Source organism: Glycine max, chromosome 6 (assembly GCF_000004515.6).
Source record: "Glycine max cultivar Williams 82 chromosome 6, Glycine_max_v4.0, whole genome shotgun sequence".
NCBI lineage: Eukaryota > Viridiplantae > Streptophyta > Magnoliopsida > Fabales > Fabaceae > Glycine > Glycine max.
Genome location: NC_038242.2, coordinates 50,487,682 through 50,502,481, shown reverse-complemented (window position 1 = coordinate 50,502,481; position 14,800 = coordinate 50,487,682). Strand labels below are relative to the sequence as shown.

The following is a 14,800-nucleotide window of genomic DNA, read 5'->3' as shown; positions in this document are numbered from 1 at the left end:
TTATAAAGCCATAAGAGTGATTAATATAATTTATTGTTGTATTTAATATGTCGTATTTAAATGTATCCCACAAAACCTGGAATATGATCAATGAATAGATGGAATATTAACATCTTTTAGAACCTTCAAATTATTCATTTTTAACAATTTTATATGAAATTTCAAGAAAATACAATAAAGTTTCATAAAAATATCATCATGATATGGAAGAAAACTAACCTTCCAACTCACTCAATTATCAATTTTACAATGTATATAATATAAAAAAAAAACTTTGAACAACTTCATTTTAACTATTTGCAAAATTAACATTATAAATCTATCTAGATATTCATAGTAACAACTAAGTCGCATAATATTTTCAAAAAGTACATCTGGAATTTCATTTTTTTGAATCATCTTAGAGTTTCTTCTTCTTTACAAATGAAGGAATGAAATGGTGGATCAAACTCTCAAAGTTTGGCATTTCTATTATAGAAAAAAAGATCCATCAAGGTCCAAGTCTTAGCCGATTTCATAGTAGAACTCACCTTAACACTGATTGGAATGATGGCCTCCTCACCTTGGATTTTATCAGTAAACGGTGTTGTCAACTGAGAGGGCAACATTCATGCATATGCTTAGAGGGGCCTGATGGCGTCATAGTGGACGTGTGGAACAATCTTTTAAATTCAATTCCATCCCAAGTCATAATAAAGTGGAGTTCATTTCTGAATTAGTCGGCTTTAATGAGGAGTTCAAAGCCAACCTATGACATAAAAAATCAAATCTATGCCCATCATATCATTCAAATTCCACACAATAGCATCCAAGTTGTGCATAAACACCTCCAATAGATCAGCCTGAAGCTGAGGAGTCAAGGTCGTACTGATCTTCATCTTTTTTGCCTCTACGATCTCCACTTCTTTCAACTCCACTATCAGACTCGGACCCAATCGATAAAATCTTGCCAAGGGTCCAATTCTAACACATGAAACTCGTGTTGTCTTATTGGTCCATAAAGCCCTCTTCTTGCCCTAAGGATCTCCTAATAACATTTCTGAGCAATCTCTTGATTAACACTAATGGTGTCGACCAACCCATCTTCCTATAAGAATTTCACTTCAGATGCGTCGTCGTACAATTGCTTCTAACTTATTCAACAACGGCCGACCGAGAAAAACATTGTAGGATGGCGATTCATTTACAATCAAATATTGAATCGTCAATGTCTTGACCCCTTCATTACCAAAAGTTATTTCTAGGCCAGCATAGCCTTGAACTTCGATTTCTTCCATCACAAATCTAACTAGTGCCCCTAAATAAGGGCTTAACAAATCTTTTGGGACCTTCAAGCCGATGAAGGCATCCCAATACATCACATTAGCCGAGCTATCTTGATCTACTAAGATATGTTGAATATTGAATCCCATCATCGCTACAAAAATGACAACAACATCATTGTCGTGTGGTGAGACTCCTTTAAAGTCTACATCAACGAATATAATGTCGGGCGTAGACCGAGGAGGTTGGAACGACACAGTCATGACCGATCGAGCATAACACTTTCTTGCTAAAGAAATTGCTCTTCCTCCTTAAAAACACAAGCTATATTATTGTAATCATCACAAATTACCTGTTCGTGATTGAAAGTTGATGTCGAACCCGGTGTTGGGGGTGGCAAAGGTGGATCTCTCTTGTCAGCCTTATCCCTTTCTTTTATGTTCCGATGGTTTTTTTTTGTGTGCATATTTGGCTAACAACCCAATTTTGATCAGATATTCGATTTTCTCAATCTGGGCAAAACTCTTTTTAGTTTCATGCTCATTTGTCTTGTGAAACTTACACCACTTAGATCGGTCAAGGCCTAGTTGTCGTTCGGTGGAAGCTAGATACTGGATCAAGTTTGCATTGTACACCTCCTTCAAAATATATTGTTTATGAACAGTCAATGGTATCGGGCCAAGGATTTCATCTTTTTTCCTCTACCTCCATTATTCATATCTTTTCCATCCTCCTCCATTGTTACGCCTTGGACCATGACTAATTGCCCTTTTGCTTCAATTACTTGGAGGCTTCAAAAACTCCTTCCAGTAAGGCTTGGAACTAGATGCTAGTTGAGGTCAGTAGATCCATCAAAGGGTGGCAACTTCGAGATCAAAATGTTCACTAGAATCTTTATATTCAATACGACCACCTTGAAAGGGGTTTAAATCCCTTGGTTGTTCCTCTGCGACCCCTTCCAAAAGTCTGAGATTGCTTGCTTGGACCTCGAGGGATGCCTAAGCTTGATCAACCCTCAATTGCATCTTCAGGTTTTGTTGTCGTAGTGTGTCATTGGCCTATAGAGCTTCACCAACCACCTTTATTGCTTCTACACTCTCCCTCCTAGCTTTTGCATTTTCTCTCCTCATGTCCTCCATCTGCACCATTATCTGTTCCATTGTCAAGGGATCTCCGCCATCATTCCCCAAAGTGGATGTCACTTTCATGGTGTGCCTCACCATCAACAATGAAAGAAACAAGGTGAAATAGAAAGGGTGACATGAAGTGTTTCACTATATCTCATGGTGGATGCCAAAATGTTCTTATAGCTAGATCATGCCTCAAAGTAAGGATACTTAGTACAAGAGCATTCAAGTGTAAAATGTAACATGTCTTACTAGGTCAAGTGTTGGAGCTTATATGGGGGGTGCACCACAACTGAACCATCTAATCTTCCCGGGCATGTATCTAACTGAACAATCCGATATTCCTGGGTGTGAATCACGAACGGTTGCGGATGCTTGTATGCTAAAGGTCTAATGACTGTTCGACAAAACATTTGCCTACAAATATAAACACAACTAATTGGATTCCGAGCACTTAACTTAAATGGCAGGCCAACCGAAAGCTCAACTAAGTGTGAGACTAATCGAGGGGATTAAGGGGATACACAACCTTGTAGTCTCAAGTGCGGAAACACAAAAAGACTAAAGCTTATAAATTGATCAACTAATAATCAAGAGAATACACAACCTTACAATCTGAAATACGAAAACAAGAAGATGAATCAACCAGCTAATAATAAAGGGGTACATTTAATAAAATTTCAAGACTAATTTGTTATTATTTGACTCCCAGGCGTCTCTCTAAATTTTTAAATAATAAAATAAATAAAAGTTAAATACAGTAAATAAAATAAAAAACTAATAATATAAAAATAGTGGAAAATTAATATAGGTTAAAAGAAAAATTTAAAATTCAAAAAATAATTTAAGAATAAAATTGTCTAATAATAAAATGTCAACAATGTAATAATTCTCATTAATATAATTATAGATGATTGATGATTAACAAACTGCCCAATTTCAATGGAAGTTGATTTTTTTTAGTTGAAGGATCTAGTCTTTAATCGGTGATCACATAGTGTCTAACTAGGAAATAAAACTGCCATAAACAACTTTTTCTTTGTATATCTATTAAAATCTAATTAAATTAAATTCTACAACAATTCTTATCCTAATTTTTTTTGTATAACAATATTTTAGATGGCCGTGAATTATTATAAATTAAAAAAAAAAAGAGGGGACGTAGTTTTCAACTTTGATGAGAACACGCTTTCTGGGTCTGTGAGAAGAACGCACCACAGACAGAGAAGGTTTGTGAGAAGTAAAGAAGACGCAAACAGTGCTTTGATTTTGATTGGATAAAAGGAACAAATAAACAAAGTTATATTGGAAACGTGCCTAAGGCTACTTCTTCGCCACATGCAACAGTGACGCCACGTCACCGCAAGATCCATTCGTTTGGAATCATCGTTCCACCCACCTTGGTTCCATCCATCTTCAAAAAGCAAAGAATTTGAGTAATGGGTTTTGAAATTCAAGTAATTTGAGTCGTGGGTTTTGAAATTCACGCGATTTGGGACGTGAGTTTTTGAAATTCGAGGCCATTTGGTTGATGGGTTTGGGAGGAATCTGAGGAAAATTTTCAATGTCGGAGAGCGATCAGCGTCGTCTTCTCGGGGCTTCCGAGGATGACGTGGAGTCTGGAGGGTCGGAATTGGCTTTGGCGGTCGTCAATGGCAGCAGTGGCAACAACAACAACAACAACAAAGGTTTTAGGGATTTGTTAAGGTTGTCGGGTCACCGACACAGTTTGAAGCGCATTGAGAAAGAAGAAGATAGAGATAGAGACAGGGATAGGGGTATAGATAGAGATAGAAGAGATCAAAATCGGCATCTCCACGATGTGGATCTTGATTCTTCTGTTGATGTGCTTGGGGACAGTGCACCTCCTGAATGGGCGTTGCTTCTTATTGGTTGCCTCATTGGACTCACCACTGGGCTATTTGTGGCACTTTTCAATAAAGGGGTATGCCGAATTTTCATTCTTTTTTTTTGTTAATCTCTAACTCTCAGTAGTTTTTGTCTTATAGATCACATGGAGGATTGTCCAATTTGTAGTTACCGAGGTTTTAAATTGCGGTTTCATTGCGATCCTTGATGTTGTAGACAAATGTGGCTGCAACTGCAGTTGCTAAGAGTCCGAAAACCTTGACGTTGTGGTCAAAATCTCGGTTGAGAAACCTTGATAGTTACATGATTTTCTCAATATCCTTGTGAATGGCGTACTGAATTTGCCATAGTAGTGTAGTACTTAGTGCATATTGGATTCTCTTTAAAGGAAGTCTTCTACTAGGATGTGTTTAGGACAATTGCGAAAATTAGATTATTTCAGTAAAGGTTTATAATGTCTATGCATTTTTTTTTATCAGCAAAGATAATTTATATTGATAATGAAGTACCAGAGGTACTAAGGGTACAAATTAGCATGAAACATCAGTGAACTGGTTCCAAACTCAGACTTTAGTCAGTCTCGATGGGAACCAGAAACTAAGAAAATACAGTATGTGATTACTGCCATTGCAGCTACTTATATTCCCCCCCACTATTAAACAAAAGCTGATGATAAATGTCTATGCATTGACAGCGTAAAACTGTTATACACTATCATCCAATCATAAATTTCCGTTTAAATTACTTTAAGATAATTATTTTAAAAGTCAACAAACTTACCATACCTGGGTTGTGATTGGATGACTGTTTAAAACTTTTTATATTGTCCGTGTATAAATAGAAACAGTTTTTGTTTAGGTAAGTTTGTTGGAAAGTGATTTAAGATATAAAAAGTGATGAGCTGGGTACTTACAAGAACGACATACCGTACTATGGGCTTGGTAACTACTACAGTTCCAATTAGTGGAGGCAAAGGGAGACCTATAGAATCTATTGGCCAAACCACTAGGAAGGACTTAGAGATCTATAGTTTGTCCGCAAACATGATTTATGACTGAGGTAAATGGTGCCATTTGATTTATGTAGCCAACTCCATTCATTGGTAAAAGGCTTGATGCTAATGTTGTTTTTAATCTCTTGCTAAAGAATTTTTTTGAGTTGCTTTGCTATAGTGGATTTCAACTTCTTTGCACTGGTTGCCTATAGTGGATTTACGAATGAACATCATGCTGTCATTTGATTCATGTACCATTGGTGAAAGTATTGACTATTGATGGTTGTTATGGTTAATCTCTCACTAAATAACATTTCTTTAGTTGCTTGCTATACTGGATTTCAACTTGTTCTTAGCCCTGGTTGGGCTTTGTTGATGTGTTTCTTATACAAGTTCATATAATGGAGGCAAGATGTTCAGATTCTAAAACGAAAATGTGTTTGTCGTGTATGAAATGTGTGTTATGTGAACATTGATCTCAATGGACAGGAACAAAAACATACTATAATATAATGTTAGGAGAAAGAGTTAGTAATAGTTGAGTTTCGATGACCTAGATCTTGTTTAAATTGTTTGCAAATTGTAATATTATGAGTAATCAGATGACATGTATTCATGTTGTCTGCTATTTTATATGTTTTTTAATTGGACTGGCCACTGGTGTAGAGCTCTTGAAGTACATGACAATTTCTCTAATGTTAAAACATAGAAGTGAAGTTAGTACTGTCTTAAATGTTAAAAAGTAGTAGGGCTGGTTTAAGAATTAGACAGCCCCATAATTTATGCTTGTGGCAATTTCTTCTCATGTGCTTTGTTGGTCTGCCTCTTCATTGGTATTAGGAAAAACGGCATAAATCATAACTGACTGAAATGATTACAAATTCTCTTTTTTATACTAATCTTGTTGGCAGCTATAAGTCTTTTTGTGGCTGTTCTCTTTTTTTTATTGCTTCTATTGTTTAGTCGCATTTTAGTTGGTTTGGCATGTGTGGAGAAGACTTACACAAGTGCAGTAAGGAGAGTACATCAGATGGAGGCTATCCTAGTGGTTTGAGGCAGAGGGAGACTAATAAAAAATTTAGGAGAAACAATCAAGGATTTAGAACTCAATAATTTGTCTGTAGACATTTTTTACAATGGAACATTATGATATCATTTGATCCATGTAGACCTAGTGGGAAAAGGCTTGCTTGTAGTTGTGTGTGTATATATATATATATATATATATATATATATATATTTTCTTTTAATGTTGTCTGGTAAGAACTTGGGCATTTATAAATTATTCTGTCGTGCTTGGCAAGCCGTCTTTGATACTTGTCTTTTGTCTGTTTCTTTGTTATACAGTGAAAACTAAAATCATTTGGTTTTGGGCTATCTGGTTATGCATATTCTATTTTTTATGTAAGGATCTTTGCCAAACCCGATGAGGAAGATGATTTATCTGATATATAATGAAATGTGGTCATCTAGGTGCATGTAATACATGAATGGGTATGGGCTGGTACTCCAGTTGAAGGTGCTGCCTGGCTTCGTATTCAGAGATTGGCTGATACATGGCATCGAATCCTTTTAATACCTGTCACTGGAGGAGTCATTGTTGGCATGATGTGTGGTTTACTGGAAATACTGGACCAAATAAAGCAATCCACTTCCTCTCAAACACAAGGATTTGATTTTCTTGCAGGAATCTTTCCAACAATAAAGGCTATCCAGGCTGCAGTTACTTTAGGTACTGGGTGTTCATTGGGTCCTGAAGGTCCTAGTGTTGATATTGGGAAGTCATGTGCCAATGGATTCTCACTAATGATGGAACACGACAGAGAAAGGAAAATAGCACTTGTTGCGGCTGGTGCAGCAGCTGGTATTTCTTCAGGTAGCTGGCAATATTGTCAAAGTCACTTTTTAAAACTCAATTTTATGTTTATTCATTTCATATTATGGTCATTTAAACCTAGTTGAAAGTTTTAATGGTGATTTAACCAATGAGAAATTAGTAAAAAAGTTGTTTATTGGTTTACCATATGCCTGCCATGTTGTACTCATTGTAGATTTTCCAAAATTAAAATATCCTAGTATACATGATGTGCTATTTGTTTTCTACTTTCTTTTCATAAAAGAAGAATGATGCAGAACTGCTATATCTTGACACCATAGCTGAAAATAACCTGGCTACAGGACTGCTATTCTTCACAGGACAGTATCTCCTATCTGATAAGCACCCAAACACTTGGGGAACCCTCCCTTAAAAGTTAGCTATTAAGGGGGGAGAACCAGACCACTTAGGTACTCCACTGAGCATCCCATACTACTCGATGTGGGACTTAGACACCCCATAATACCCACAACCCTATCATAGCATTGCCCTTGAGAGCTGACGTCTTGGTGGCTGCACTCTATGATGCTTCACTCAGCCTTTCTGGTCAGACCTTCCGTAAGTAGCCCTTTCGGAGACATTGACAACCAGCTCTCAACCTGCCCTTGAGATTTTTCACTTTTTTTTTAATAAAAGAAACTTTTAATCAAGGAAAAAGAGAAAGTACTGTTGAGAAGTTTGAAACATCCCCTGAAAGAAACAAGAAAAATAATTATGTCGAGAGAAAACTAAATATGACAAAGTACTCCAATCCCTTGAAAATATGACAAAGAATCCTCTTGAAAATGACCGTTGGCTGAGTTTAGGGGCTAAGAAAACCACCCGTATCCCATAAGGCTTTGCTTATTTTAAAGGAGGGAAATAATATACCAAAGAAACTTTGTACTATATTCTGTGGCACCCACACCTTTTACACTCTACTCTAATTAAAAAAAAATTCTTCTATTTCTCTCCTCTAAACCAAACACACCCTAAAAGAGGCAGAAGATTTTTTGGTTGTAGTTTTAGTTTCTTTTCAATTTTTTAGTTATAGCTTAACTCTGCTCTCTATATAATATCCTGTTGCAAAAGGACAGGGTCAGACAAGCAAAGAAACTTGGGGTTGCTTATATGATCTATTTTTGCTCCCGCCCCACCTTCTTGTGCCTTAAGAGGATTCGTGATCTATCCTCTGTTCCCTTTCCTGTCTTAAATTATTGTTTTCTAAAAAAACTGTATTGTTGCAGGAGGTGGGGTCCTAATAAGATGTTATCTCATGAGAGATGAATTATTTTTGCTAATAAATTTGTAGCCCTTTGGGCATTTAATTTTGTTGCCAGGTCACAGGAAATAAGTTGAACAAATCATTATAAATTTTTATTGAGCAGTAAGTTTACACGCATACTTTTTAGTAGCTTCTTTTTGCTTTTTTAATGGAGCTCCAGATTAAATATAATAAACTGTTATATATTGTGTTCCAATGTCAGTTCTATAAAATTATGAATAAACCTCATTTGAGTGAATGAAAATTTCTTTCCTATGTGAAGATCAAGTCCCTGTACAGTTTTCTTCTATCTTGTGGCACCTAGCTTTGCTAGAGAGTTAAATCAATCTTTTCTTCCCTTGCTGATCTTGTTTCTTTTTTAAGAGTATGGATTTACTTTGCAGCATCTGGAATCTAGATTATTATGCTTTGGATTTTTAAATGTTGGTTGTTTTAGTTTTCAATTGTCCTCTCTTCAGGCTTCAATGCTCCAGTTGCTGGTTGTTTCTTTGCTATTGAAACTGTGCTGAGGCCTCTTCGTGCAGAGAACTCACCCCCATTTACAACTGCCATGATTATATTGGCTTCTGTTATCTCGTCAACTGTATCTAATGTTTTACAGGGGACCCAATCAGCTTTTACAATACCCGAGTATGATTTGAAATCTGCTGCTGGTACTTTTCCTTAACCTTGTTGCGTATATTATATATGGTTTCGGTTTGTCATCATATTTGCCTTTTCAAATCTGGTATCTCATTTTTTACCCAATGAGAAGGAATTGCTGTACTTTTTCTGCTGAATTTATTGTTGATTGTATTGATGAGGTTAACGACACTTTTTTTTTGGGAGGATTTTGTTGAAAGTACTGCATATATGAATTATGAAAAGTACTTCTGACTTCCCAATTCCACATTTTTTAGTATCCAATCTGTTTTTATATTCAATGTATGTTATGTCTGTCAATGTATCATGTAAATTATAGTAACTAAGAAAATTGTATTGTATTTTTTTTATATTCATAATATGTGGCATAGTTGAGAAACAATTTTCATTATATGTGTCAATTTTCTCTCTCTACAGTCTACACAAAATAGAATGATTTATTTTATTTTTTCCCCATTGTCTTCTAAAATGGTTTATTCAAAGCCTCAGTCCCCTGTTAATCACATTGTATAGATCTGAAACTTTTTTACCTATGCTCCAATGATCTGTTTTAATAGAAAGGCCTAAGAGTTAGTCGCTGGTACATAAGCTCTATTGTCAACCAATATTAATCTTAACTTATTTGTTTTTCAATAGAAGAAAACCTTACCCTGATTCATGTGTTGTCTGATATTTCATCATGATGTTGCATGCAGAGCTACCTTTATACCTGATATTGGGAATGCTATGTGGTGTTATAAGTGTGGCCCTGACTCGTTTGGTTGCTTGGTTCACCAAATTATTTAAGATTATTCAAGATAAGTTTGGCATTCCTACCGTGGTCTGCCCTGCTTTAGGTGGCTTTGGAGCTGGGATCATTGCTCTTAAATATCCTGGAATATTGTATTGGGGTTTCACAAATGTGGAAGAAATTCTACGTACTGGAAAGAGTGCTTCAGCTCCTGGAATATGGCTTCTGGCTCAATTGGTAGCTGCTAAGGTTATTGCAACGGCTCTTTGCAAGGGATCTGGGCTAGTAGGTGGTCTTTATGCACCGAGTTTAATGATAGGTGCCGCAGCTGGTGCTGTATTTGGAGGCTTTTCTGCTGAAGTTATTAATTCAGCAATTCCTGGAAATACTGCTGTTGCTCAGCCCCCAGCATATGCTCTGGTAAGCTGAATTTACTGTAAGAGTATGTTTGGTATGGAAAAGAAAGAGAAAGGAAAGAAACGAGATGGAAAGAAAAGGAGTGGAAAGTAAGATGATTTTTTAGGTTGTTTGGTAAGAAAGAAAAGGAAAGAAAAGTAAAGTGTAGAATAAAAATAATTATTTTTAATTAATAAAAAGTTGACAAATAATATTTTTATTTTTTTAGTTTTATTATTTAAATATTAATAGAGGGCGAGCCCTGGTGCAGCGGTAAAGTTGTGCCTTGGTGACTTGTTGGTCATGGGTTCGAATCCGGAAACAGCCTCTTTGCATATGCAAGGGTAAGGCTGCGTACAACATCCCTCCCCCATACCTTCGCATAGCGAAGAGCCTCTGGGCAATGGGGTACGAAGTTTTTTTTTTTTTTATTATTTAAATATTAAAATATTGACACTACAAATCATATTATATATAAATGTTTTTATTTATTACTTTCTTTTTATTCATAAACTATTTATTTATTTATAGTTTATTTTCAATTACATATTCTAATTTCTACACATAAAATTTGCTGCAAAATTCAAAGTTTTGAAAAGCTGCTAGTGTAGGAAGGATTGCTTTATTATTTTTTTTTATGGGTCCCACTCATTTCATTCTTTCCTTTCCTTTTTGTGTTCCAAACTTTGGAAAGAATGAATTTTTACTAGTACTCATTCCTTTTCTATTCCTTCCTTCTATTTTCTTTGGTACCAAACACATCATAAAGTATGTAGGTTACAAAATGTCACTGCTAACAATAATACTGATTTGGTTGATGAAGATTCAGATAGTTACAAGTTAATCTAACTTCTGCAGGTTGGAATGGCTGCTACACTAGCATCTGCTTGTTCTGTTCCTTTGACATCGGTTCTACTTCTTTTTGAGCTGACAAAAGATTATAGGATACTGCTTCCACTCATGGTAATCCTTCAATAGAATTCTCTTACCAAAAAAAGGAAAATTACTGTTTGTTGCATGTGTAGTTTTCTGCTGTTCTAGTAGTTCCTATGACTACCAAAATGAGTTAATTGTAAATATCTTTCTTTTTGGTAGCTGAATTGTTAAAGATGATTGGCTTACTCTGACCATGATTCCTTTGTGTCACTGATGGTTATCCATAATTCTATATATCTGATATTTACACCATGGCAAGAGAAATTGTTTCTTTATGAAGCCATGGCTTTGTTGTATTTTGATCTGGAGTTGAAAGTCAAAGTATATTAACATTTATATCCATGCATTGAAAGAAGAGTTGCATACTTTTCTCTTTCTTCAAGTTCATATGTATATGTGTAGCCATTCTGGTATGCAACAATTGCTTATATAAACAACTCTTTTTAATGCAACCTTCTCTCTTTTTCACGTTAACAACTTTAACCCTACAATTCATTATGATTTATGACAGTTGTTTATTTTTATGCTGCTCCCTCTAAAATTGCTCTCAAATGATCTTGCATGTTTCTTAAACTTAGTGTGGTTGGACATGATCTATTGTCTGTGAAGTGCATTAGCTTTTAATGTGGTTTTGAATTCATAAATTCATTGCATTATTCTCTCTTTCAAAATATCAGTTGCTTTAGGAAGTTTGTTTTGTTACAGTTTATCTGTTGTTTTAGAAAATGAAGGTGGTATTGATTGGTATCTTCACTAAATGGAATGAGAGGGAGCATTAATGGAGTGATGGGTGTTTTGAATATTTTAGCAAAGGATAAATTAGTCAAATGCAGTTAAATTAATCAAGGCTATTTTATAGATTTTTTTAATTCTTGTGTAATTATCTGAAACGGCAGATATTTTAAATCAGAGAAAGTACTTTTTTTTCAACTACTCCGGCTTTGTAATGCATGTAGAATTTTCTATCAACCAGAACTTGTGGCTTTAATTTTGAACTTCAACCTTCTTGTTTTATTCAGGTTTCCCATCTCCCTTAACTTGCAAATTGTGCATCTTTTTATTGTAGTGAAAATTGCTAATATTTAATGTTCTCATATTTGTCGTGTGAACCTTGCCCTTAGGGAGCTGTTGGATTGGCAATATGGGTACCCTCAGTGACAAACCGGGTGAAGGAGAGTGAGACACCTGATTCAAGTAAATCAGCAAGAGGATACTCTCCAATTTCACATGCCGGATATGATAATGAAGATAACTGGAGACAAGCCAATGATGGGAATGATTTAGAACTCCGTATTGTTGATGGCACTAATCTTGAACCAATTGATAAGGAACTGCTTCTGGACAATCTTCAGGTTGAGAAAAGATTTTTCGCATTTCCTTCTGATGACTGTCATTTCCATCTTCTGATGTTAACTCTGCAGCATGTTGACTTCTTTATCTTGTTTTTTTTTTTATCTGTAAACTCTGTTGCCTTTGACACTAATATTTTTGGTTCTCAGGTTTCTCAGGCCATGTCAAAACAATATCTGAAGGTTTTGTCATCTGCAACCCTGAAAGATGCAATAAAATGCATGCATGACAGCCAGCAGAATTGTGTGCTGGTGGTTGATAAAGAAGATTTTCTAGAAGGAATATTGACAGATGGTGACGTTAAAAGGTGTCTGTCCCAGAAGTCTAATGACACTTCGAATGGCGATTCAGGGATTGTGGATGTATGTAGAAAATGCCTGTTATTTATGTATTCAAGAGCCATGTCTGTTTGCAAATTGTTTTAGAACCAGTTGTTTTCCATAATTCATGAAAAAAAAACATTTTTAGCAAGAACTGTATTCGGAAATATTTTTAGCAACAAACTTGACTGAACCAACTGTTTTCAAGATTTTGGTCTAGCAAGAACAGAATTGCTACTACATTTTTTTTTTGGAGTTATAAACTATAATAATGCTTTGATGAATGGATTTTAAATGTACCATTGAGAAAATTCATGTCTGGATCTTCATGCTATACTGCTAGGATAGAATTGTCATTAATTTATTATAATGTCTGTACTTCATTGTTGCCAGTCTTCTATAAATCTCTAATGATAATTCAAATTGGATATTTGACAGGCAAACACATGCCTTGTTTCCTCTGTTTGTACTCGAGGGATGAGCTATCGTGGACGAGAGCGAGGAATCTTAACCTGCTATCCAAATACTAGTTTGGCTATGGCCAAAGAGTTGATGGAGGCCAAGGACATTAAGCAATTACCAGTGGTTAAACGTGGTGTAGATCACAGTAGAGAAATGAAGAGGAGAATTGTTGGTCTTCTTCATTATGATGCACTATGGCAATGTCTCAGGTTTTTCTTAGAATCTGATACTTGTTTATTATACTCTTACACAACACTAAATCTGGGTTTCTCTTTTTCACGTATAAAATGCCTTTTAGCTATGTCCTTTGTATCTTTTATAATACAATGAATACTTTTTTTCCACTGCAAACTAGATTTTGTTTAATTAGTTGAGCACATGGGAATGATGCTCATTTCTTGTCTGTCTAGACTGACTATATTTTGAACAAAAGCTGGTTTTTAAAATTTCTACTTACCCAACTTTTTCCTGATAGTCTTTGATACGTTCGAAGAACTTAAGGAATCAGGCAGATAAGAAATCGATCTTTTAAAGGTTTATAGCCTTTTCTTCTCTGCCACTATTTGTTGAACAACATTATTATAAAAATAGAGCACAATTTTGTATATTTCCTGTGTGAATGTGATTATGTATTCCGACACATTTAATTGCCTAAGTACTGTTACTATTTGTTGAGATATGATAGCGATTTGGGAGATATGATAATATATGATTCTGTTATAATATGGTGAACAGAATCATATCTTAATCTCTACCATATTATAACAGAATCATATCTTAACACAATCTATCTTCTTTCCACATTTTCTTCCTGCTAGTTGGTAGTTGAGTATAATAAATACTTTTCTCTGAAGTCACAATTGGCTTCTAAGTTTTGATCTCATCATTCTGATGGCAATGTCTAAGAACAATTTGTAGCCAAGTAATTATTGTTTCCATTCATATTACCTTTGTTGATATATTTGTCTAATGTCTATGTGCAGGAAAGATATTAATCACAGGCAGACAGCCCATCAAAATAGGACAGATAACAATTTGGCTGTGAAAACAACAAATGGGCACTAATTCTGTAGTCAATCTTTTTTGTTGCTCTTATGAAGGAAATAGTGAGGTTGTAGCAAGAAGCTCCCTTGGTTGCCTTCAAAAGTGAGACTATATAATTCATGTATATTCTAGTGCCAAAATAATGGTTATTGGATAAGGAAGAAAGTATTTCCAACCCCCACAAGTCTAAATCATAACTTGAGATTCTTTTGCATAATTTAGGACACTGCAGCGTGTAAAGTAACTCTTGAGAAGCAAAGAACTACGGAATACGATGGGAAATAGAAAAAAAGGTGTTTAAACACTGAAATTTGTTCCTTTTGTATTTCTATTCTTCCCTCCTCAACATTGGACTTTTTTTTAGGCAAAGCAAAAGCATACTTAATTTCGATACCATTTTATTTTATGAAAATTCTGTTATGCCATGGTTCATCTTGTGAATTTCATCTCCAATACTAATATATTATTATTTTTGAGAATTCAATAGCGAAATATGGTTGATTGAAGCATGTCTTAAATAGTATTTT

The 14,800-nt window shown here is 35.2% G+C and overlaps 1 protein-coding gene across 1 annotated transcript; it reads left to right on the top strand.

Annotated features, from left to right (window-relative positions):
* Positions 1-3,558: 3,558 nt before the first annotated feature.
* Positions 3,559-14,583, top strand: LOC100787625 (chloride channel protein CLC-f). The gene is made up of 9 exons (XM_003527521.5): positions 3,559-4,335; positions 6,727-7,129; positions 8,852-9,046; positions 9,731-10,185; positions 11,020-11,124; positions 12,219-12,449; positions 12,597-12,809; positions 13,206-13,438; positions 14,213-14,583. The coding sequence occupies exons 1-9, from the start codon at positions 3,955-3,957 to the stop codon at positions 14,292-14,294; spliced, it is 2,298 nt and encodes a 765-aa protein (XP_003527569.1). The 5' UTR covers positions 3,559-3,954; the 3' UTR covers positions 14,295-14,583.
* The last annotated feature ends 217 nt before the right edge of the window (positions 14,584-14,800 follow it).

What these genes read in the sequence shown, in the direction of transcription:
- LOC100787625 (XM_003527521.5), top strand. Translation starts at nt 3,955, where the DNA reads ATGTCGGAGAGCGATCAGCGTCGTCTTCTCGGGGCTTCCGAGGATGAC. An exon ending in TGATTTGAAATCTGCTGCTG is followed by an intron (nt 9,047 to 9,730) that starts GTACTTTTCCTT and finishes TGTTGCATGCAG; the next exon opens with AGCTACCTTTATACCTGATA. An exon ending in TGCTTCTGGACAATCTTCAG is followed by an intron (nt 12,450 to 12,596) that starts GTTGAGAAAAGA and finishes TTTGGTTCTCAG; the next exon opens with GTTTCTCAGGCCATGTCAAA.